Source organism: Cygnus olor, chromosome Z (genome assembly GCF_009769625.2).
Source record: "Cygnus olor isolate bCygOlo1 chromosome Z, bCygOlo1.pri.v2, whole genome shotgun sequence".
NCBI lineage: Eukaryota > Metazoa > Chordata > Aves > Anseriformes > Anatidae > Cygnus > Cygnus olor.
In genome coordinates, this window is record NC_049198.1 from 79449529 (window position 1) to 79476727 (window position 27199).

The 27199-nt window shown below is 38.2% G+C and overlaps 1 protein-coding gene across 10 annotated transcripts in view; it reads right to left on the minus strand.

The window, feature by feature from the left end:
* FAM172A (family with sequence similarity 172 member A) overlaps positions 1 to 27199 on the minus strand; it is a 234008-nt gene that overhangs the window by 180485 nt on the left and 26324 nt on the right. For all 10 annotated transcript variants that reach the window (XM_040540846.1, XM_040540844.1, XM_040540847.1 and 7 more), the window contains 2 exons: positions 26327 to 26427; positions 302 to 367 (listed from right to left, as the gene is read on the minus strand). In XM_040540846.1, the coding sequence (XP_040396780.1) occupies positions 302 to 367; positions 26327 to 26427 (167 nt within the window). The remainder of the gene's footprint in view (positions 1 to 301; positions 368 to 26326; positions 26428 to 27199) is intronic.

Sequence of the window (27199 nt, forward strand, 5' to 3'; positions counted from 1 at the left end):
ATCTGTAGAGGTCTCAAAACATTCACAAATGTTTTTCAAAAATTTTGTGGTGCCTCTACCAAAATTAGCACATTCTGGAGTCTGTCAAGGCAAGGAAGGCTCAGCTACAGAAATCAAGCACATGAGAAGTCAGGCAGATCCATCTCGACAAATGCACACACATGCTGCACATGAAGTCAGTGTCCTGAGACAACACCATGCAGAGGCCGGGCACATCTTATCTTTATCTGAACTCTGGATTGAAGTCTCTGCTTTTCACAGATCCAAGCAAACAACGTCTTCGAAAAATATTTATACTTACCGGGAGAGTTACTTTTTTCAAATGGCATTCCTTTTCCAGTAGTCCATAAACATATTTAGTAATAATCTGTAAGAAAAAAAAACAGACCACAAGAAAAAGAAAAGCAAACAGAAGTTAAACCACCTACAGTAATGACATATCCAGGCAGACAACTTAAAGGCTAGCTGGTGAAACTTCTAAGCACTTGCATATGTTTTGCGATGTATCTGAATTCTTCGCTGTACAACTAAGTGCAGAACTTAGGGACTTATACAAAATGGTCCTCTCTGGCTCTCAGCAAAGGCTGCTTGCCAGTACAAAGAAATTGTAACTGTACCTGTGAATCCATCACCTGCTGCTGTGTGAATAATTATGTGCCCCAAAACTAAGGATTATAACCAATTAATATATACTCAGGGGTACAAGAAAGGCTCTCTTTTGCAAAGAAATACTTTAAAAGCATCTTTTTCCATAAGCAGGACTCCTGAAACCCTCTCCCCTGCAGGTTCACTTCTTGAGCTACATGGAGAGCAGATCTTTAGTCACCCTCAGCACAAGTTGCCTTGCCATTTCTATTCACTGAACTGGGGAGGGATGGGTCAAAGGTGTTCTAAATAGAAAACGAGCCCAACTGATTCCCCAGTATGGGGGAGTTTAAGTCTCTTGTCTCCATGTAGAAATAAAATTGAAATTTTAGACCTGAAACAAAAGGAATTATTTCAAGAGCAACCAAAAAAAAAAATCAACTTACTCGCAACCAAAGAGTTGCTGTCTCAAACATAACCAAGTTGTTCACACTTCAAAGGTTTGCCTAATACCTAGGGAAATTTTTTCTTCCTTATATATTGTAAGAAAATGGAGATGCAGATGGAAGAACTTTCTAACTATTATTAATTTGGGAATTAAGCTGCAAAACAAACTAAAGTGCTTTGTCCATATGGGGTTGTAAAAATGGTTCGGAAGTAACTGCCTGGATTTCACTGGCTACAGAAGTTTGAAAAAAAAAAAAAAAAGTCAAATTAAAGAGGAAAAAAAATGCTCATTAAGAGCCTCAAATGGTGCTTGCCTTCCCTTTAAAGCTTGGGGAACTACATTTAAATTCCAGACAGGACAAGATTTAAGTCACGAAATATTAATCTAAGAATATCTGGGTACAAACCCAGCTGGTATTCTTTAGTCCAACTGCTCAAGGCCACAATTACTGCCATCTGAACCCACAGCATATTAAGCTGCAACAGAAACGCTGCTGTAACAAAGCTCTCAAGTGATGGCATCTTAACAACACACTATGAACTGAGCAAGTAGGAGCCAGGGTATCATAAACTTCAATTTTAATTTTCCTAATGCAGAATTACCAAATAAAGTTTCAATGAAGTCCAAAAGTTTTCATTATGTACATGTGAGCAAACACAATATGCAAACGTTTGGAACATATTTGAACGAATTAGAGGTACTGATGGAAGCTAATTAAAAAAGCCGTACCCATCCCCCGCCATCCCTACCCCCCACTACACAAAAAAAAAATAAATCTTTATTAAGATTCTGTGAATTCTTTGCTCAAATATGTTCATTGATAGAATTATGTTCAAAAAAACTTTATGGTTTTAAAGAAAATCAGTCTAACTAAACATTACTATCTACAGGGAAACTGCATTTGGAGAAGGAATTTAGCTGTGAGCGATGAGTTGATTTAAGACATGTTTATCCCCAAAGCAGTATGTTAGGAACATGCATATAGTGTAATTTTACCTTCAGGGCCAAACTTTTTATGGTTCACCGAAATCAACTTCAGTGTAATGCCAACAAGTAAAGCAGTTAAGTTCCTGCAGTCTCAGATGCTGATGTTGTACAGACATTAAAAAGAGTGTAATGATAATATGGCCTGAAACGTAGAAATTTTATTTTTCACTCTAAACCCAGGCAGCTACTAACCATCAAAAATACTACAAACTTGGAAGAGAAAAAAATTGCTACAAAGAAAATATATTTAGACACCACTTGCAAAAACCTCCTCTTTTTTTTTCAGCTATGTGTTACATATCTATTTCTTCTATTCTCTCTTATCTATTTAGACTGTGATGTCTTCAGGGCAGAAGGAAACCTTTACTGATTTTTTCCAGAGCCAGACTCAATGGGGCTCTGATCCTAACTGGCTCTTTATGCACTACTCTAGTATAACAAATAGTGATAACAGCCTTAAAAGGGGAACAGTGAAATCAGGAGAGCACTCTCCTGTATGGCAAAGACCTAACCTAATGAATGCTTTTAATGAAAGAAAACATTAAGAAAGATACAGTAGGATGGGGTTTCTAATGCAAATAGTGAGATTCAGGCAACTCAGTAGCTGGATGGTCTCCAAGGCTGAGACAAACTTGAAGAAAAACTGCTGTGAACTGCCCCGGTGTACCTAAGACCACAAGAGGGTTTTTTTGGCAGCAGGAGATGAACAGGTTCAGGGATATCTCAGCAAAGGCTGGTACACTGTCAGCTTGAAAGGACAGAAGGTGACACAAAATTTCCTGAAGTAGTACCAAATCCCTGAATTTCCCACATCTGAAAACATCATCATCTTGTGATTTTATGGTTGATCTGTAATTTTGAAAAAAAAAAACTTTGTTTCTTTTTCTGTATCAAGGAGGGAAGGGAAGTGTGCTATGTTATTTATTTAGTAAAAATTAAGTCTTACTACAACAAATCTAGACCATTTAAATAGCCACTACTTCTTAATATTACCAGTTTATGTATACTGGTAGAATCTTTAAGACCTGAAAATTGTTGCAGAATCTTGGTTCCTTGAATGAGAAAGTGAATATGGCTAGACTATATGAATTCTTCTGGACTAACTATCTGTCACATAGTTGCTTGGGACTGGAGGTATTGTCACTTATCCAGTACAAGCCATTCTCATGGCAAACTGTAACACTTGCTAGAGAGCCCTAAGCATTTTACTCAGATTAACCTGAATATTTTTGCCTTTTATAAAGCTTTTCCAGATCATGAGGTGTGCCAACAGTGCAAGCAGTATTCTGCACTGCAGGTGACAAGGCTGCTGGTGAGCAGGCAGCACCAAGTGTCTGAGATGGAACAGGAAAAAGAAGCAAGAATGGGGCCTGCTCCACAGTGTGTGAAATCAATGGCATCAAGAAGAAAGGAGGAAAAATGGTTGTTCTTGTTCTTCATATTTCTTGTACGAACACTGGGAGCCTAGTCTTCTCATTGCCAGCAGTGAGAACTGGGAAAAAAAAAAAAAAAAAAAAAAAAAAAAAAAAACAAGGCAAATCCATGCCTCTCATCCCCTATTCTGATAGCATGGGAGAAATCTTTCCCCACCACAAAAAAATGGTTAGCCTAGCACTCTCACTCCCCAAAAATGTATTAAAACTGTGAACCAAGAGAAACTTTCCTTCCAGCACAAAGTGATCCTCGGGAAGGAAGCTAAATGGCTTGTACTTCAATTTTGCTTCAGTGAGCTAAGGAGCCAACACCCCACTTTCTGCAAGCCCAAGGATTTTCAGCCATCAGCAGTGTCACAGCTTTTCTTACTTTTGCTGGACCAGAAGAGTTCCTAGAACAAAGCTGGGCTGCTGAGAGCAGGGACCACAGACAACTGAGTGCAACACATCCCGATCAGTAAGAACAGCAGCTTACCCTCTTAGGTGCACTAAAAATACAAGTACCTAAGTTCTCCTATCATTTCCTTGCAACAGTTCTCCTTCGTCTACTGTGGACTGCATTGAGAGCAGTAATATGTGTTGGTCAGGACAGGAATCAAAGTTTAATGCTTACTGTTGCCCTTCTGAAGAGTTTAAAAGAATGTTTTAAGTAGGATCCTTTAAGTAGGATCTAAACAGTGTAAATATCTCCAGAAGTACCTTTTCAAAGTACTAGTGGCCACAAATATGACATCTGTGAAGTTCAAAAGTCTTATGCATAATTGGAGGATAGGTCTATGTCACGATCAGTACAATTTACTGTATTTCTAAGAGGATTCAACCAATGGTATCAAAAGACATCAATGATGCAAAATTAAACACCGACAGCTAGGAATTGACAGAAATAAGAAATACAGATAGGAGATAACCCAACAAAGATAAATTTAATCCAGTTCTCTTACGTGGATACACAACAGAACTCATTTTAATTACAGAGCAATTAAATTGATGACCTGGACAGACAGCAAAGAAGATAGACACAACAAGAGAACACCACAGAAAGAGAAGAAGAAACACCTTATCTCATTTTTAGGCAGAGTATTGCTCTTGCATTGCTAAATAGCTTTAACAATGGCAGCAAAAACAACGTTCCATGCAGTCTACAGAGCAAAACCAAAACTGCAGATGGAAACACAGTTCTGGTATGTGTAATTGTAGTAGACAATGATTAGGAAGGCCCTGGCTTCATATGGCTTCTGTTCTTCTAAGATTGTATTGTTCATGTTGAGGACTGTTTTCAATTGCCAAGAAGTACTGAAAAAATCTGTTAGCAGCATAATTTGTAAAATCTTTGCAACCATGCTGAAGCCAAGTGAGCAAAAGATCAATATCTGCATACAACAGTGTGAAACTAGAAATTAAAGACTAAGAGCCATTGAGACTAACTAGTTACAAAGATACTGAAGTACTGAAGCCTAAACATGATTATAAGTGTAGACAAATACAAAAGAGACTCTTCAGTGCAAAGTCAGATGTGATACGTATTGAACATCTTTAAATAGCAGAGGTCTGGAAAAGAGGGCAACCAAAAGCCTGCCTACAGAGCAAGATGGGAACTCAGCTTAAAATAATATACCACCAATTTGAGTTGAGTAAGAAATGGAAAGAAGCATTCTAGCTAATATCAAAAATTTTAAGAACCGGCTTGACATACACAAGGAAAAGCAGAACTGGAGCTGACCCAGTGGTGAACTTTCCCATAACAGAGACAGCCAGGTACACAGATCAGGTCACAACTCAATGACTTGTTTTGTAACACCTGCATTCTAATCCAGAGGAGCTGTTTGAGCACATACCACATCAAAAACCATGCTGGGATGCAATGAAGTGCACTGAGCCTTGCCAGTCAGGCCCCCTCCCTGCTGTGCTTCATAACTCAGGTTCTCTGAATTCTCTTTTTCCCTGAGTGGTTGCCCTTTCAAACCAGCCACAGGTCACTGTCCACCACTATATTATGCGTGCGAACAGGATAGTAAACCCACCGGAGAGTAGAAAAAGGAACAAGAATAAAATAAACTACTTTCCCAGAATGAATTCTCTGCTAAAAACGTGTTAAAGAAATGTCATATAGGTCTGTGTGATGTGTGGCCTTCTGCTTCTAAATCAGCACCTACCGGTACGAACTGGAAACCATTACCACACTCAGGGATTCACGACAGATGTGAGGAGCCCTTTGGGTAGCGCAAACCACAAAGACTCTTTGAAGACAACCAGACACCACATGTCCCTCTCTGCTCCCATATGTGCTCTCCTCATGACCAAAACACCAGCAACCGTGCCCAACGGTTGGTGTGTGGTTAGCACACGACAAGGAACAAAGCACGCGTGGCACGACAAAGGATAACACACATTACGGCCAGCCACACAACAGAGGGCAGATCACAAAACTTTGCAGAATGGATAGGGGAGTCCAAGCTGTTAAAACAAGTTGCCCACACCTCTGCCTGCTCCTACACACTTCTAAGCAGATTCCAAGGGAAAAAAAAAAAAAAAAAAAAAAAAGCAAACCAATCAAATTATTGATTAAATATATTACTCTTGTGGACGAGATCAAGCTGGATGGGTCTCAAATTCCCACGTCATGTTCCTTGTTCACAACAGCTCCAAAAACAAATAGAACCCCAACTCCATAACTGCCGCTCATCACCACTTTTCATCGCCCCAAGGGCTAAATGAGACGTAACCACTCTCTTACAGTTATTCTACTTCACATCCAGACTCAGATACACTGTCAATGACATACTTGCTCAGTGGACAGAAGGCTTCTGCCTCCAAATATGCCCATTTGTGAAACAACACTCCTTAAACACCTCATCAGATCACTTGTTCTCATTCATTTTTCAAGAAAGTTCTCAAGATATACAAAAATGCAGAGTAAGACAATTTTACCTGAAGGTTTTTATTACTGTCCGAATTTGTCAGAATCATGTAGATGCTAAATTTGAAATTAAGTAGATTGTAGCTGATAAAACACAGATGGTGTGGCATTTTCCTTCTTGCCTGACCTCCCCTTTTTTCACAAGCCCTACTGTAAGCAAGACTAAACACATTCCTGCTGTACTTACTATTCTATTAACCTTGTGAGTTAACTATACTTTAACCTCAGTTTAATCTCTTAAATAAATGTGTAGTAAAGAAAAGCATGGAAAAAAGGGAAAAAATATACAACTGAAATATTACTGAAAAGGATTTGCTCAAAAGCACCGAAATGTGCCCACCTCTACTTCTACAATAACTTGTTTGGATACAATTTGCTATGCTTTAAGTTGAAATAAAGAAAAATGCAAGTGTTCCTTTCCTTCAGAGAATGCAGAGAATTCAACCTTTAGGTTCAATCATTTGTCAATTCCCACCCTGTGACACAATTGCACTTAAAACGTTCAACATTACCAGTTTGCCTGACAATTCTACATATAGACCAAAATCAACGTCATTTGCCTTTCTGTTCTTTTTTTCCTAAAGTAGTATGTTTGACTTGACATTGCACACTACAGCAAAAGAATTGCTGTCAGCTTCCAAGCCCTCTTAAATGTTTCCAACCACCAATTCAGCACTGACTTACAGCCTTCTTGAATCTAACTTAGAAAAAAAAAAAATCTTTCACAGATATAGAAAGAATACTATTTTTAAATAATTTTAATTCAACCTCTGAGATTAGGCCCCCTAGTATTACTAGTAATTTTCTAAAAGCTCCAAGGCTGTGTATGCAGTTGGAGGTTTTATCACTTATCTTAAAAATAAACAAGTATAAACCACGAGAAGCGATACCATGACCAAGTGATCCATTACCAGTACACGTAATGTTTTTTCTTAGTTTGTAAGATTTGTCTCCTAAATCATAATAAGCACTTTAAAGGCAAAAAGAGAACATGAGCAAGAGAAGGAAACAATCCTTTTAACATACAGTAGTCAACCTACAACTTTTTTCCTTTCTGCAGGGTAAGAGTGGCAATGCTCAGTGAAAAAATGCAAAATGAATTCCAACTGACTTCCCTGCGGCAAATCTCAAATGGTGGGACTGACCCGAGGCTTGCTTCTGTGGCTGCCATTGCCTTCGTTGAATGAGCTTTATTTTGACCCTTGAGTGACAAACCTGCCAATAAGTAACAACGAGAGATACAAAGGAACTTTTTGACATACTGCTCTTGGATACAGACTTACCTAAGAACTGGGACAAACAAAACAAACAAAAAAACCCACCCAAACATCACTATGCCAGAACAAAAAATCCTAAAAGCCGAATGAACTTTCTAAAGGCTCTGCTCACTGCAAGCTAAAAAAAAAATAAAAAATAAATAAAAATCAATGGCATTTTACAAATCCACAAAAGACCTCACTTGGATTATAGTGTGGGAGAACAATTCATTAAGATGGAATTGACATTATGTCTAAGGGATTTCTTGTGTTTTCCACTGAAAGCAATTCAATTCAATCTTAGTACATGGGTGTGATATTCTGGATTTTAAGTTGACTGATCACAAATACGATCTCAAGATCTTTTGAAAGAATTAAATGAAAAACAACAGGGATTTGTCATGAATGCAGCATATACTGTTGATGTGATTTGACCTAACGTTTTGTTACATGGTCTTTGCTGACACCTGTTGGTTTATTTTTTGTTTGTTTTTTACTTTTTCTTTAAAAAAAGAAAAAAAGAAAAACAACTCTAGTTTCAGCATTCACGTAACAATTATTTGGCTTCATAAACTGCTTAATTACATAGCCCATCTTATGAAAATTCTCTTTTTTTTTTTTACAATACACATATGTATACATCTATATGTGACAGTGTAAAGCAGAGGCTTCATTCAAGCACCTTGCACTGGAAGCAGTTAAACATCAGCAGAAAGCATCACATTTGTACCCAAACTGAGGTAAAACACAAAGGGATGAAAAGGTTGCAAAACGAAGAAGGAAACTTTAAACAAACACAGGAGTAATAGCAGAACTAATGCAAATGAGGCTTATAAACACATTTTAATATTCCAATTGAAGAACTAAAATTTTGGATTATTACATCTAATTTTCACAGTAGAGATGAGTTATGACAAGGGATCAGGAAGAGAGAGCAGTAGTAGTTTTGATTATTCCAACTACTAATGAAAAAAAATGTAGATTAGGTGAAGAGGTGGTTCTATGCAGTTTTGAAATGTTAAAAATCCATGCCAAACCCAACTTATGTATCAGATTAACATAGTTAAAGCATACCAGCTTTTGTAGTCACAGACAAAAAAGTCAGTGATGTGTCAAGCATCTCATTTCACCACTTTTGATTCCTCAGCAGAAATGACCAGATAAATATTCACAGATGGACTGAAGGCTTAATTTTATGTAAATCCAGAGCAGAGCTCAAATTAACACCTTCTTTCCATAGCAAGATGTCTTAACCATTTTGCCACTGTGCTCCAAAACAGTAGTGGGTCAAAATAAATTGGATTTACATAAATTTGGGTGAAAAGGGACATGGATCTGACCGTTAGCAGCACTTCTGTTTTTCTTTTCTTAGCACAAATTGTGGTTGATACCCTTAGGAACATAAACAACAAAAATGTTTATAGTTTCACTATTAAATACTTGTACCTCTTTCTACTAGGTCAGGTAAACCAAATAGATTGCAAAGCGGTCATTAACTCATTGCATTTATTCTCATGAATGAAAACTGTGACTCCCACTTGCTTTGAGTAACTGACAAAAGCCAGTATCTAACTTCTAAGAGAAATGGGTATCTTTCTTTCTGCATTTCTAGTATACAGTTAGGATACCTAGTACTCTGAAAGAAACTTCGCCTTAAGGAGAGAAAAACCTGCCCTGAAGGCACTGTCTCTTCTGGGATATCAAGCTGAAGGTTAACAAAACACCGTGGACATTGATGAACCTTTTTCTATTCTTTTTCCTCACTATTCCTCAAGAAAAGGTTTTCGTTTTCAATTCCATATGTCTGAGCCTGTCTAACATAGTCTTGTGTTCTGCTGGCAGGGAAACTCGAAAAGGGAAGAAACTACAAAAAACTCCAGGTACTGCAAGTGCCAGCAGAACTTTCAACCAAGATATAAGGAAGATTGCTTCATATGTGACAAGTAAAAACTTTGTGCTTTCACTCTTACATAAAAAAAAGAAACCATTTAATGTAATAATGAAATAAATTATCACTCAAAATGTCTCTATTAAATCAAACTTGGAGAGGATAATTTAAGTGCTTTTTCTACTTTATTTTTAAAAAAATCCTATAAAGATGAAACATTGTTGGTAAAGAAGGTTTGTAAAATAAACTTCATAGCCCACACTACTACTTATTATAGCAGAAAGTATTGAGGGTATTGGTAATTGCTCATATTAACCTTGGTGATGTCCAAAAAGCAGAGTTGATCCTTTCTCCCTATTGAATTATGACTGAAGAACTCACGTAGTCAGTTATGCAGAATGTCCATTTTCAGTCCATTTTCAAAGACAGCACATCAGTATACTACTTCTCATTAAACTACATGGGCACAAATACTGGGACAAGAGGAAAAACAGCTAATATTGGAGCTCTGTACAGCACAATTTACTCTATTTTAATTAATTTTACCTGTTTTAATGAATTATACTTCATTTGGGAAAAAATCATATCTTCCTCAGTCCAACGACCAAAAGACAGTCCAATTACACATAAAAGTGTATGGAATAGAAGAGCTGCATTGGAAGTGACCTTCAAAGACCACCAAGTCCAACCGCCCGAACACTTCAGGGCTAACTGAATGTTAAAGCACATTACTGAGGGTACAGTACACATTCCTCTTGAACGCTGACAAGCACGGGGCACCAATCACCTCCCTAGGAAGCCTGTTCCAGTGTTTGTCCACCCTCACAGTAAAGAAATATTTCCTGATGTCCAGTCTGAGCCTCCCCTGGTGCCATTCCCATACGTCCTGCCATTGGTTACAAGGGACCAGCACCTCCTTCTGCACTTCCCTTCCTCAGGGAGGGGGGAGAGCAATGAGGTTGCGTCTCCACAATTTTGTGTTAAACCAGCAACACTTTGCATGTCCACTGCATCAGTTATTTCTATGAAGCTGTGAAACAGAGTAAGAAAACACAGTGTAAAAGATTGTTCTAATATCCATTTATAAATATTGTGCTCAGGATCGGTCCACGTTCATACTGGTGTTTGTCAAGTTCCCAATAAAAGTTTGCGTGATGAGATCTTTTGCTCTTTTGGAGGGGAGGGATGCAGGAAAGAACACACATGCTTGAATATGTAAGCGGTTCATCCCACTAATATTCAATTCAACAGTTGAGTAACAAACTTCATAGAATCACAGAATGGCTCGGGTTGGAAGGGACCTTAAACGTCATCCAGTTCCAAACCCCCTGCCATGGGCAGGGACGCCACCCACTACATCAGGTTGCTCAGGGCCTTGTCCAACCTGACTTTGAACACCTCCAGGGACGGGGCATCCACAGCTTCTCTGGGCAGCCTTTTCCAGTGCCTCACCATGCCCTGAAGGAAGAATTTCCTCCTAACACCTAATCTAAATCTCCCCTCTTCAAGTTTAAAACCATTCCCCATTGTCTTATCATTATCTGCCCAAGCAAAAAGTTGCTCTCCATCTTTCTCACAAGCCCACTTTAAGTACCGAAAGGCTGCAGTGAGATCACCCTGGAGCCTTCTCTTCTTCAGGCTGAACATCCCCAACTCTCTCAGTATTTCTTCATAGGAGAGGTGCTCCAGACCTCTGATCATCTTTGTGGCCCTCCTCTGGATCTACTCTAATAGCCCCACATCCTTCTTGTGCTGGGTGCCCCAGACCTGGACGCAGCACTCCAGGTGAGGCCTTACAAGGGCAGAGCAGAGGGGGACAATCACCTCCCTCAACGTGCTGGCCACGAAACTTACCAGGTAGGAAGCTGAGGTGTTACAGTTAACAATCGGTAGCCCAACACCACCATGTTGCTTTCACTCTCCCTCCTCAAAATGACAGGGGAAGAAAATACGAAAAAAATGCCCATGGTTTGAGAAAAGGACAGGGAGATTGCTCACCAACTACCATCACAGACAAAGCTGACTCAGCATAAGGGGGTCTAATAGAACAAGAAGACTGCTAGGAGATTTAGATTAGATATAATATAGGGATATGTATTACATATAGGGAGATTTAGATTATATATAAGGAAAAAAATCTTTACTTTGATGGTGGTGGGGCACAGGAACAGGCTGCCCACAGAAGCTGCAGATGCCCCATCCTGCTCCAGGCCACATCCACCTGCTCCAGCGGGGGCTCCTCCACGGGCTGCGGCGTGGAGATCTGCTCCGTGTGGGACCCATGGGTGCAGGGGGACAGCCTGCTCCACCAGGGGCCTCTCCACAGGCCGCAGGGGAACTGCTGCTGCCTGCCTGGAGCACCTCCTGCCCTCCTGCTGCACTCACCTGGGGGCCTGCAGGGCTGCATCTTGCTCATTTCTCACCCCTCTCTCCCAGCTGCTGTAGCATAGGAGGATTTTTTTTCCCTTCCTTAACTCTGCTCTCCCAGAGCCCTACCAGCGTCACTCACGGCCCAGCTCTGGCCATCAGTGGGTCCCTTTTGGAGCAGCTGGAGCTGGCTCCTCTCTGACATGGGGCAGCTGCTGGGCTCTGCTCACAGAGGCCGCCCTGCAGCCCCCCACTACCAAAACCTTGCCACATATACCTAATACAGAAACAAAGACAATTCCTATTGAACAATGACACCAGAAATATTGTATGAAAAGCAAATCTTTCCTAACATCCACTTTTTGTAATTTTTGTAATATTACATAGAAATAAGTAGACAATTTTCTTACATAGACATAAAGAAAATGGACATCATTTATAGTAAACAGCATGTTTGTGTTTACTTTCTTATACCACAGTCACCAGCCTGAACAGTTCTGCGTTCAGTGAAAGAGTATTAGAAAATAAACGCATGAAAGTCATTTTAAACTTATTGTATATGAGATAAAATAGAGTGAACACAAGCAAAAGTCAAGAGAGTGAAATGAAAAGGTGAGAGGGAAGGAAGCTTAGGATTCAGAGAGATTTTTGCCTAAAAGCAACTTATTTAATGGCAAGTGAATTTGGTACAATTATCTCTGTCTTGAGAACAGAGCAGAGAATCTGCACTGACAATGTACTCCACCAAATACAAAAACATATTAATGACTTTATACAACACGAAGACCTGCGATCACATACTGTCTGAGCATCTTCATCGCCACTGCTACTGCCAGTCAATAACCTGGACAAACACAATCTTTCTGTTCCCAGGAACAAATGGACACACAGACTGATGATGGGTGCTCCCGCTGTTCTGCTCACGGCCTAATCCACACAGAGGATGCATGAGCAGCTCACCAGCACACAGCCTGTGCTTAGTGTTGGAGACCAGCAAGTCACTGCAGGGTCTGGCAGGAAGCAAGGTGACAAGTGACAAGTCACTGCACTGCCATCTGCAACTTGCCTATAATCTTGTGCTCCACACTTTTCTTTTTCTGCCTCTCTCTTCTACAAACTAGAAGAGTAAGTTGTAAGCCTGGGACTATCATTTTGCCAGTGCTCACAAAGTGACCCGACTCTGGTTGAGCTCCTGGGCACTACCCACTACACAAACCACAGCCAATTCTACTGCACTTGTGATGCAAGCTTGGAAGTTGCTCTTGCAGAGTGCAGCTGTACTCAGGGGGATCGGAGCCTGCAGAGGGCAAACAGCTACTGCAGAGGCAGTGGGAGCTGCTGGCAGCTGCAGCAGCAATTCACAAGCAGCAGCAAGACACCCGCAGACAACAACCTAGAGCTTGCCATGAGAATCCCATTTTTGTCCCCTAATTGATAGCAGAGACCAAGCCTTTTTTTGGGTTAATGAAATGGAAGCTTTGTTGCTGTTGTTCCTGTTCCTTTTTTTTTTTTTTTTTTTAAATAGCAAAATGCTTCCACTGATACTGGAAACAATTACTGCTGCTCCTTTTGATAGTCAGCCAAATACTGTGTTTTTGGCCAGGCTGATGGGAAATGAATATTGTGGCTTCTCCTCCTATTCGTGATGTTGGCTGATGTGCCTTATTTTGCCAACACAATATTCCTAAAATTATGAGTTGTAATGAAGGATAAAGAATGCATGCATTCCTGATTGTGAGAAATCTGCCCCAGATTACATTAGTACAATATTAGTTAGAACCCATTCTGTTACTGGATATAGCCTGTTCAAAAACTTCTTCATGAAAAGCTACTAAAAATGTGCATCAACCTTCACTTCCCACTTGTACTTACCTTATAATTCACCTCATTTCTGTTCACATTACTCGTATTATCTCTGGGGTTACAGGCTATTTGTATGTCAGAAATTAATAGTAGGTCATTTAACACTGCAGCAAAGTGAATTCTGATTTCTGATCTATTTGACAATATCCTTGGTTTCTGGTAATCGAGGATACAAGATTACAGCAAGCAATTCACCAAAGATCTGATCTTTCTAAACAGCAGTAGAAGAATAGATATTTTTAAATTTTTGGATAGACCTGGAACGGAGAACTATTTTTTGTTACAGAGTGATCAACAAACATTACCTTTCAGATTTACCTTGGAATTATCCAATCATACCATATCTATATAAAGAAAAGCTTGTTCCAGAAGGAAATATGAATCATGTATTTTATTACTTTCCAGTTTTAGCTTACTGATGTAGAACTGATCAAGCTTGTGAATCCTTACACTTGCAACTCAATACCTTGATCATTTCCACAAGCCGATTTCAATGCATCTGCTCTGAAACTTATTTGAATTTTATCTACCTAAAACCATAAAAATTTGGAAATATTTTTGCATATTATGCATCACCATGAATTACGTTGACAACAGCAAGTACTGATTAGACTTCTCACTCCATCATCAATCCTTACATGGTGCCTAGCAGCTTCCAATGGTCTCTGACATTCCAAAAATAATTAAGTGAGAAGAGGTTTTTATCCTGAAACAGGATAAACTAGAGCTCTGCTCCTGGCTGAGCTATGGGTACAACCTCATGCTACCAAACAAGCTGTTTTCTTTGCTATTAGAATCCTAACATCAGCACTTGACAGAACCACAGTGTCTATAATGCCAACCGCTTTTTTTTTCTTTGAGTTATGTCATATTCTGATGGTGACAGTCTGACATGCACTACCCTTACTGAACAACATGTTCAACAGTTGTGTTAAGTTTTGTGGTGCTCCTTTCAAAGTTGCCATTGGTTTTGACATTGCACTCAACAAAATCTCAGTGAATCATTACATCTGACTGCCTTACAAAATATGGACATGAGTACATTTTCTCCCTTCAAGTCTGCTTCACAGCCTAGCAGTTTTTCTCACACCTTACAGAAGCAAACTTCATCCTTCCACAGAATCCTAGAGTGGCTGAGGTTAGCAGGGCCCTCTAGAGGTCTTCTGGTCCAATGCCCCCCCAGTCCAGCAGGGCCACCTTCAGCCAGATACCCAGTCACATGTCCAGGAAGCTTTTGAAGATCTCCAGGAAGACTCCACCAACTCTCTGGTAAGCCTGTGCCAGTGTCCATCACCCACCCAGCACAGAAGTGCTGCCTGGTGTTCAGGGGGGAACCTACCGTGTTCCAGTCTGTGCCCGCTGCCCCATGTCCTGTTGCACTGAAAAGAGCCTGACTTCATCCTCTCTGTATCCTCCCTTTAGGTATTTATAGATATTGATGAGATCCTCCCAAGCTTTCACGTCTCTAAGGCTGAACTGTTCCAGTTTGGAGCTTTCCATCAGGAACTCCACCACCAGAATATGAAGAGGTTAGGGTGTTCCTGCTTAAAATCAGTCTGCATTTTTTTTAATTGGTCAACCTGAATTAAGTTTCAAGTTACTCTTGTTTTGTCCTGGGGAGCTGACCACAGAATCCCCACGTGTGGAACCAAAACTATTCTGTCATTCTAAGACAACAATCAGTACCAGCAGTACATTTGCCCAAAGTATCAGTACCACCTTCACAACTGAATGGTTTCCCCACAAGTTAGAGACACTGAGCTCTCTGTTTGCTGGTGTAACTCCTTTTGGAATATTATCTGTAAGAATGTAAACTACTGGTTTTCAGAAAAAAAAAGACATAAAAGTCTTAAATCTAATTGTCCTCAATTCTAGAATGCATAATTTTTAACTGATTGGAGACAGAGTACACCTCCACTCTAAAGATGAACCTAGTAGGTTTCCTCATCCCTCAGAAAGATCTCTCTCTTAAGACTCATAAAGAAGTTAACATTAAAAGGCATTGTCCCATTCCATATTAATGGGTTAAACCACAAGGTAAATTCTTGCAGGCTTTTGCCCCCATGGATATCTGGAATGGAAACACGGAAAAGGACTCCTGTGTTCTGTTATGTTGTTGCCACTTATATTATATTCTGGCCACACACTTTTTACAAATGCTTTGATGGTTGTTGCTTTCACAGGAATATCAGCAAATGTATACATACATACACATGTATATGGTATGTACAGACATTAAAGGAGTTCAGAGTGCATCTCTCAAGCATTGGGTATGAGGGGTATACTGTTTTCCAGTGAAGTTTGACTCCTGTGAAAATCATGCCCTTTCAGGAAGAAAAAAAAAAAAAAAAAAAAAAGCCTCCCTCTGTGAATCCATGAAAGATCTATGAAGTTTTAAGCTGAAAAAAAACAAGCCCAAAACACCCCAACACAAAAAACTTGTGCAGCTATCAGCATTCTGTCCTGACATCTTTGACACTTCATTCTGCTTCAACAAAAACAATTCCTACCCTAGCGTTTCATCATTTCTATTTATGCTGACAGCTATTTTAGCACTATTCCCCACCTCCATTGCTGCCTGCACTTTCATATACATTTTTAACTAGCACACAGTACAGCATTTGTTTTAAAACTTGGAGTTATAAACCTCTCTCACTCAGCAATAACAGGAATGTTCGCTTAAGAGATTTGATGTGCATTTCCACAATATCAAGTAAGGCAGGATAAAAAGTTGTTTTGCAGCAAAAAATGGTACAAAGTGAAAACATTTTTTAGAAAAGTTGGCATAAACTTTAAAGAAAAAAAAAAATCTTGATACATTTACCATCACAGAGGAAGCTGAGTAACTACCAAAGCCCTAATAAAAATACTTAGCATTATTCTGTATAAGAAGTATATTAGCAGTATTCAGCAGTAAGAATACTTAGCACTTTCCAAGTACTTTATTTTAAAAATTTATTGATTACCTGTCTTAATTTTTTTTCTTTTGCTTGAACTTTCTGCCTTCATACTATCTTCATAAACTTTGATTAATTTCCTTCTTTCAGTTATATCATTACCTTCAGATGGCACAACCAACTAATACAACACTTCCTTCATGCCTTCTGTAACAATGTTGTATGAAAATAAAATTTTTATCCTCCTTTTTTCATTTTAAGTTTGTTTTTAAAAAAATATTTTCCTAATCAACTTCATAGAACCAAAGGTACATACTATATCCAAAATGGTGTCTCACAGAACTGCAGTTTACAGTAGACAGCCCCCCTTTCATTGCATTTAATATTTTCCCCTCTTACTTCAGCACTAAGGTCTGCTGCACCAAAATTCTTACCAGCATGTGATGACACTACATGCCTAAAGAAGGAACATGAATCATGTCTAAACATAAGTTCAGGTTACATACCTTAACAAAAACACTTACAAATGCATGTTATACATTTAGACTTGTATGAAGAATCTCACATGCATTAAGATTGGGATGGATACATGACAGGCTTTATTTAAAAAAAAACAACCAACCACTTAGAGGCATATATACTGGGAACAGAAGCTGAATTCCTGAATCTAGAAATTAAAAACAATGTGTAAAAATTTATTTCAGAATTTTAACCACCCTGAGTTCTAAACTATTATTCTTTTTATAAAGATTGCTTGGTTTTTACATATTTTCTCCATCCTGCCTTACAGGATGTCAGATCTACAGTGAAAGAATGTAAATTTACCAAAATATCTATATAATTTACACTGCTGGAAAGGAGGCAAAAACAAATGCATCTCTCCACAGTAAATTCAATCAAAAGAGAAAAATTTATCTTTTTTCTCCTCAAAGATCTTTCATATTTTATTACTAACATACCACTCAACCACCAGATCAGGAAAAAGAGGAAGTAAGGGAGAAACATCTTTAAAAAGATGTACTAAAAATTGAGCTTCTGTCCAAGTTCAGCAGTAGATCTCTTCCTCCTGATACCTTTTCTCCAACAGAGAACTGCTACTCCAATGTGTCACAGCAGCACTTCTAGTTATTGTGCTAAGCTAAACATAGAATGGAAGCATCACATTAAAATATAGAATCATAGAGTCACCTAGGTTGGAAAACACCTCCAAGATCATCAAGTCCAACCATCAAAAATATGGAAGCAAAGGAAATTTATTGCAGTAAAATTAAAAAAAAAAAAAAAAAAAAAGGAACGAAAGAAATTTCACATACTACATTTATTTGAATAAACTCATCGTGTGTCTGAAAAGACCATGCTCACAACAGAAAAGCAAAAGAAAAGAAAACAAGCAAACCTCACAATGGGGTTTGTAAGAGGCAAACTGAAGGATCTGGCAGATACACGGGAAGGTTTAAAAGGTGCAACCCCTCAAAAAGCTCAAGAGGCAAATCTGTTACCCCTGAATGCAACAAATATTGACACTATTTGTGCAGGAACATGACACTTTCTCAAATTGTTACAGACAGGACTGTGAATGAGTTAAGATGTAACTAGATATTAAATCTCTCAAAATCCTAAGTAACCAACCTATTGTACTGATCTTTCCTAATAGTACTAACTGCATCTAACAGCTTCAGGCACTTTAACTGAATATTTCTGCTGCAGAGATCAACAGAAGATAATAGATAGCAAAATTCAGTTGTGATTGAGTTAATGAATTGAGCAGCTGGAGCATCTTAAAGTAATTTTAGGTTGTTTGCATATACAGAAATACAACGCTCTATTGATTTATAATTGAATTTTTTTCCTTTCAAATTATTCCTATTAAGGACTGACACAGCTGATACAGCTTTATTAAAAAATACCACTATTCTGCTGAATTTTAATCAAAATATTGCCAGAAAACTTAAAGATATAGGTCTATTGTTGAAGACAGAGGAAGCGTTAAATTCTTTCTTGGAGAGGATGAAAATCCTGTGAAAAAAAACTGACTCTTACAGAGTTCTTTAACTAATAAACATATTTTAAAAGAGTTTCTTGATGAAGGCAGTAATCTCCGTATCTCTGGTTTTCAAGAATCTCCTTGTGAAACAGTATGAAAATACTTTATCGTCAATAGAAACTTTTAATACTACTGGTGGAAAACAAGAACTGAACATGCACAAGACAAAAATGAATCAACCGATTTCATCCAGGTATACTGATCTGTACTCTGCCTAGGACCACTTAAACATGTTCTTCTAGTCTCCCCCAAGTTGCCAAAAAATGATTTTTTCAACACTCCTTTAACAAAAAAATAAGCCAATACTGCTTTCTTGCTATGAACTCTCTGCTGACTCTGGAGTTCACTGCTCTGTTCCTGTTTTGAAGCAGGAGTGATTAATGAGACAAATGATAATTCAATTTAATTTTGCTGTGCAATAGATGTTTTCAAGAAAACAGAAAGAACAGAATGGATGGATTTAGAAAAAAAAAAAAGGTGGATTATTTGTATTTTCAATTTGAGCTACAGGAAAATGGTTGGTACAAAAGTTTGTTAAGGACTGGCAGTCTAAACTTTTGCATATAAGACCAGGATGGCAAGAATGGTTCTAATTGAACTAAAGCTGCTGAAGGTTTTATTTTTAAAAAGCTCATGATTAACTCATTGAAACACTCCCCCTACTCCAATTTTTGTCTTCTTTTTAACAATTAGTACCATTCTTTGAATTGCAGCAACTTGCAAGTGCTTTATAAACAACCATCTGCCTTATTGTATCTTCTCTGCTTTTCACTGTTTATCAATTTAAAAATGTAAAACACATTTATCAACACATTTATCAACAATGTAACAAATTCCCATCTGGGTTTATGAGATGCTCATCATTTCTTTCAAAAATCATGCTAACAATAATTATGAAACTATCTCTGAACCTTTCGAGTACTGTCATGTTACTGTGATGAACCAACCTACTGCCAATTGCTGCCTACAAACTAGAAGAGTTCACTGAAGCACATCTGACATAATCATTCCAGTAAAAAGTCTTCACAAACAGCAGATATTGAAAGCAGATTTAGCATATGCAAATGAATATATTGCATGCAACAAAGATTCAAAGATTCATATTTAAATTTAAATTTCCTTAGGTACCATCAAGCAGTCTTCAATGCTTGCTAAACTGTCTGTCCATCTACTTCACTCACCAAAAAGCAATGCTGAAGATAAACAGATTGTAAAAAACTGAAATCTTTCTAGAATTATAAAGACACTACACATAAAAGATTTTTTTTTGTGTGTACTGCCTGTACTAGCATTTTCTTTCTGTTATCAAAGGCACTGGTTTGGAAATGAGTGAGAGGACTGGAACTTTACTGAAATGTATAATTACTTACGGCTCAGGAACTACCATTAGGGAGAAATTCAATATCCTGTCCCATTTTTAGGTGCTTTTAGTGTTATTCAGTTTGCTTAAACTGTTCTGTATCATGTTTCTGTTTCACACTTGTCTGTCACAAATTCAAAGTTAGCAAGGTAGTAATGAAGAAGCCTGAAACCAATAAGGCATGGATTCCTAAAGAACTGCATTTATAATTGACCCTGATGTCCAAAATGTAAAACGTGTCATCTAAACTCTTTCTATACCTGGTTCATTCAAAAGCTATCTATTCTATGTGGATTCCTCTGTGCCTACTAAGAAATGATATCACACCATACCTTACTTTAAAGAATTTGCCCAGTCTATCTCTTCTGCTCTGGTATTTTTGCCCAAATTGAACAATTCTAAATATTTTTGTGACATTTACTCCACCGTAAAATTTTGCTAAAGTAAAAACCTTCTGCAATATTCATTAGCAGACAGGACATGACATGCACAGAAACAACACTGTCAAATTGCTTGCAAAGGAAACCATCCAAAATGTGATTTTACCATTTTCATAAGTAAGGATAAGGAAAAATACTTAATTTCAATTAGATGCTTTCACTCTGCTTTTGAAACAGGATCTGAAGTTAGCAAGAGTTTGTGTTAGCTCCTCAGTGAGGGTTTTTCCTTTCCCTGTAAAAGTTTACCCTTACTTGATTGTAATGCATACAACTGAAAAAACTGAGTTCACACACGCTCGACAGACACCTGTTAAGTATTTGGCATCAAATCTTTTTGAAGACAGCAACCTCTTCAACAGCTCTAGTCAAGCAAGCACCCCAAGAAAGCAAATGCACATGAAACAGCTTACATATTACATCACTATTAATTTATTTTATCCTCTCAGAAAGACAAATTCCTCCTAGCACTGACTAAACTAACAGGAAATACGTAATACTAAGTTAAGTACACAAACCTAATTTTGCTTAATCCACGGTATGCAGCACATAATATTAAAGTCTCACTAGTCAGAGAAAATCTGGGATGTTTAGTGATAAACTATCTGTGTAAAGAAACTGAAACTAGAGTGTAAGGATTTCTACTAATCATCTGCAAATTTTATTTGGAACTTGATCCTGCAGCCCTTATTCACAAGATCAGACCTATTGAGTTTATTCACATGAGCTTCGGCTGCAAGATTGGACCTTAAGTACTATCAGGTGCACGTGCAGCCTATCATCAGATTTTGGGTTATTCATGTAAGAAGCTACCCTTTCAAATGCAGACTACTTAATGCTTCCTTCTTCATTAACTTACATGTCCTCTTCTGCTGCTCTATGCTTTCATTTGTGCTATGTAAATAGCTTCTTTCTCTCAGTCATCCAAACAAATAATGCTCTTTGCAACCAAGGAGGAAATTAGTAGCAGGTGAAAGCTTGGTTTTTAAATTATGTTGAGACCAAGCTGTTCTTTAACTTAACAGAGATCTGTATTAAAAAAAATAAATAAATCACATTTTACTTCTTAGTGATCATAATTATGGGTTGTCATCGTCAAAATTTTACTTACTTATTTTTTCCCCACACAAATATTAACCTTGATGGTTAACCTACTTTATGATTAGCTGGACCTAGAATTATGCATGTACTTTAAAGCAGCCTATCTGGTAGGACAGCATTTCCCTGACAAATGTAAAATTAACTGTAAGTTATTGTACATGAAACACATAAGGAATTTCTGACTTAGGTGTTCTATTCATTTGCTTTCCATACCAGCTCTATGTAAACATAAGGTATTTTCCTGTGCTGTGGTGCTATAAATGTAAAAAAATAACCGCAATTCATCTGCTATCTGCTTATATGCCTCGGCAGGTCAGACAGCCAGCAATTATGGCATATACTAGTCCTTGAATAGGACCACAGCAGAGGCATCATAGCACGGTCTATATCATAATCTACATAATTACAAATTCTTTTTGACTTACTGAAAGACATGGGTACAAGATGTCAGTACAGACAAAAGTCTCTTCATTAGTGATGACACAAAAACATCTGCATATGTTACATAGTCTTTAAGCCATCTCCAAATTACAATCACCTAGCAGACACACAGACAGACAAACAGTCTCTTGGTGCTTGGGATACTCTGGCAACTGCAAGGCTGAAAGGAGAACGTCCACATAATATTTCTGAAGTGAAATCTTGTTATCAACACCATCTGTATGATTGGCAAAATGCTAGGTGACGCCCCAGCAATAGACTTTAGTAGTATTTCTTTTATAATTCCAGCTAATTTTGATGTCATGCTCAAGCAGGGTCTGACAATTGGTGACTTCGGTAGCCCTAATATCAATTGCAAGTACAGTACAAACAGTAAATAGATCTAGTTAACATGCAAGGAGACTTGCTTCATGCAGGTCTAATCTGGAGTCTCATCCAGAATCCAAATCTCCAGGACTGAGGAAATTAAAAAATATATATATTTCAACCTTGAACTGGAGCAGTATGTCTGAACAACTGAACTGTTGTCACAAAACTGTTCTCAATCCTACTTCAAACTTGCCACATGGATTAATCGGCAGTTAGAAGCAGCTGCAGCACCATGTTCTGTGCACTTCTGTTGCCATTTTAATTTTTAAAAAGCAAATGGAGAGGCCTCTCCACAAAATTCAATGCTGCAATAGCAGTGACTGAACCAGAATCAGAAAATTATGAACAGCTCACTAAATTGTCTTTTAGAAGCACGTATCAAGAGGCTGCAGAACAAATTGTGTGCCTGAAATAACAGATCAATGAATGAAGAATAAAGAGACGTAAGAAGTGGAGATGTTGACGAACCATTGTAATTTGTGAAGAATCAATTTCCATACAGCCAGAGTAATGGCAGTACATCACAGATAGTGTATTCATGACTTTTAACAGCAAGAAATCAGAGATTACCAAATGGAAATTTATTAATGCTCCAAGAAAGAGAGAATGATGCCGCAACATGAGGCCGGGAACTATATCCACTCCTTAAATGAGTAGAACGCAATAAAAGCAGCCCACATGTGTATGTACAATAAAAAAACTGCCTTGAGCAGAGTACGTAAATCCCCTTAAAAATCAGAAAGCCAGCATACAATGACTGAACTAAGTATAGAAACAGTGGCCACATTGTTTATTAATATAAATAACATGAAAAATAAATACGAAATTTATGCCCAATGAATTTATGAAATATGAGTGTATTTTCAACACATATGAAAAATGAATATATAAAATGCTTTGACTGAAGTCTACCTACTTTATCATCTCACTGTATGTTCAGCTACATAAATGTTGAGCCAGAAATACATAAGAGAGAACTCCTAAAGCCAGAGGATGATGTTTCAAAGCAAAGCCCTAAGGTCACATTTTACTATATCACCTTATGAATTATATGAACTGCTGCTTCTTAAGGTACCAGTTTGCTAAACACATCTTGCCTAGACCACAAAACTGCTAATCAGAGGGTAAATTTCTTGTTCAGTACTATTCAACATCTACATACCCAACAATCTATGGCACAGGAGAAAGTTTTAGCTGTGGGAATGAATGACAGACTGCTGCCCAGCCATGGGTCTTGTCCATCAGCATCCCGTGTTCTCAGATAACTATAGAAACACTCAGTGTGCCAAAAGCAGAAGTGTTTGTACATTTGCAGCTTGTTGGAAGAACTGTGTAGTATCAAGCACACAGCGGAGACAACAGACAGAAATACAGTTGAGTTTTTATTCCCCTAAAACCGCAAACCAAATAAACAACTTGGAACAATTCACCCTCTGTCAGAATACTGACCTCAAATCTTTCTTATCTTTTACCTACCAATATAAACAATGTGTATTTTCACAGACCATTCAAACCTGAACACACAGAACGACTGTAACTAATGTAAATGAAAATGAATGAGACAGATCACAGGTGTTATGGCACCCACTCTGTGAACGTACCCCACCTCCTGGCTGACCAAAAATCACTAAAAGCCATTTCTGTTATTGTGGGTTGAAACTGTGGCACTCACTATTCAGAAGCAGGAATCTGATGATGTTTCCAAATGCCTAAGAAGAGGTGTGGCAGCACATTAGACCACATATTAATATATCTTTATAGATGCATTTTGTTCGATTCATTTATTTGCAAAATAGCAATACTTGAACAATACAGGCACACACAAATGTCTGCACGTGGAATAGGAGCCAATCTGTCTCCTGTTGGAAGAAGGGTATATCAAGTAACTCAGACAACACAACAGATTTGGCAGTAGCACATTCCCTAGTTTAGGAAACCATAACGTTGAGGTGAAAGGATGTGAGAAGCCACAGACGTAGCCCCCATCATCTCCTCCCATGTCACAGGTCTCCAAGGAATGAGGCAGAGGAGAAGAAAGTAAAAAGTAAGGTTCTTCTATACCCATAAATAAGGCTCTGGCAGGACATAGCAATGATTAACAGCTGGACAGCGCCAGCATATGCAGCACAGAGTCCAGGAAATGGAGGGGCGGAGTTAGCCAGAGAGCACCAGATCACCACTTGGAAGAGGCCTGGCAGGGTCAGCAATGGCTTTTCATCCCAAACAGAAAGGCTGCCTCCATCACAGGAGCCGCAGCAAGCAAGTGGGAGACAGACACCAATCCAAGTTACCTATCTGTTCACAAACACAGCAGTCTGGACTGTAGTAGCTTTTCACACTACCTGAACAATAAAATAAAATCTGCACCACCGAAAACTCACTATGATTTACCTAAGAATGTGGCTTATTTGAAAAATTATTCTCAAAAATTATTCCTTTGCAACAGAACAGAGAAGAGTATGTGCATTTAAATGGGGGTTTATATGTGTAAAAACAGGCACTTCAAAGCTTTGTGGCATTACCCTGTACACGTGCGAATCACCCATCTTTTCTTCCTGTTCAGATGTACTCCTCTCCACTGAGCTTACTTCCACTTCACTCAGCCTGGCAGTGTCCAAACTGACACTGACAGGAATTTTTGGACCATACTTCACCCCGCTACAATGGTTAAGGAGAAAATGGCATGCTATTTATTCATTTTACTTAATCAGAGACTTCTGCCATACACTACCTTTTTCAGCCAGCATGCTCAGTGCCTCCATAAGTTCTGGGAGACTGTCCTGGTACAACTAGAAGAGGCCATTTAATTATTTCTTCAGTTTTAATGAATACTCTCTTGGCAGCATGAGAAACTACATAAATTTAAGTATATCCTTACTCATCCATCCAAGAAACTTAATCAAGGTGTTTTATACTATTTACTTTGCAACAGTGCAGAATTGGCTGTCATTTCAGGTATTTACTTTTTTTTTTTTACTCCTTAGTATACAAGAAAGTTTAAAAAACAAAACATCTAATACATGTCCAAATGTAACAGAAAGAGTAAGCAGGGAATAAATGAGTTTAATCCTTACTAAAATAATAACACTGATGAAAGCAGACAAGCCATGAGGCAAAGGCAGTTCTTGAATGACAAGCCATGTTTTGAAACAGAAACCACAGGGCAACGTTATCTAGTTTTTTAGAAAAAAAAACTATTTTGTGCACAGAACTGTGCATCCCCTTTCATGGGCCTCCAAAAGCCACAGTGATGTGAGCAGCATTGCCACCTTAAGAGGTCAGCATGCTGAGACTGTTTTTCCTGTTGGGCACAGAGGTTATGGCAGTGCAACGAAGTCCTAAGCACACACTATTTTGCACTGACTGAGATCAGATGCCTTCAATCTCAAATCAGTGCTCCAACTCCTAAAATATTACAAAAATAATGGCAATGAAATTATAGTCATTTTCAGACAGAAGAGGAACTGTATATATATACTTGGTCGCTTCTGCACCTACTATATCCACAGCACCTCTACAGAAAGCCCAGTAAAATACCAGTAGCATCCAAAGATTTAGTTAATCAACAAATATCCAGTTAATTAATCAAGCTTGATATCTCTTCTTAATAGAGTGGCTTCAGGTATCTCCTAGAAATGTGAGAAGACCAGCCAAGATACTCATCTTTAGCTAGAAAGTAAAACGCCCCTGCTTTGCACCCATTTCTTTGGGGGTGAGCTTCCTCACCTCCAGGAGAATAAAGTTAAAGAAATAACTGCACTATATAATGACTTCTGATTTGATTAATCACATTTATGTTCTATTTGAAACTGCAGCCTCACTAAATATTTCTTAAAATATTTAGAATTAAATGCATCATTCTATAAGGAAATATAATAAAAAAACAGCACAACGATACAAATATGCATGTATGCATCCGCACAATTTACATACCTCTCCAAGAGCTTCATAGCGCTTTTGGTTCCATCTATGCAAATCTTCACGATAATTAAAAACAAACGGCTCCCCAGTTTTTGCATGTCTTAATTGTCCTTCTGTAAAAGAAACAAAATCACTACATTTTAGAGTATTTCCTCATTAAAAATAAGATACACTGTACCGCTGAAAATTGTGAAAGAAGTCTAACATCTAAAAATTGGGCTATTATGAACTCCCTCTCCTTTTTCGGTTACAGTACTTTTGAATGAAAACAATTGTAGCGTAACAACAAAATGCAATCTCCTCGAATGGTATGTACTGCTAGACTGAGCTAAACACAAGTGATGACAGTAAAATTACATGCGGGTATCAAACACCAAACTGCTTTGCAAGAAACATTTGTCTCAACTGCTATGGATTAACAGTGAAATGTAAACATTTACAGATCAAATATTTCTCTGCTATGTCAATGAGGTGATCAGATTGTACCTACAAATCCCCTACTTCAAAACCAACTGCGTTTCCAAAGAAATCTGGAATGGGGGCTGGAAGGAAAGGAAACGTTTATTTTCAAGATTAGCATATTCTGTAAAACATTCCTGGTTAATTTTAAAAAACAAAACAAACAAACAAAGACATAACCACCAAACATGTCTATGTTTCAGGTAAATATCTCAACTCCTAACATCCTAACACAGTGCAATCAAGTAAGAGCTCTTAGTCTGGACACACCGAGATTGTAAGAGCAGAATAAAGCAAAATGCGTAGTCAAAGCAAAACCACTACTGACTGTGAGGTTCCAGTGTAACTTTCCTTGCTTATAGCAAAAGGCTAGTAGCAAATCCAACCACAGATGAAGACTTGGGCTGGGTTAAAATATCAAGAATA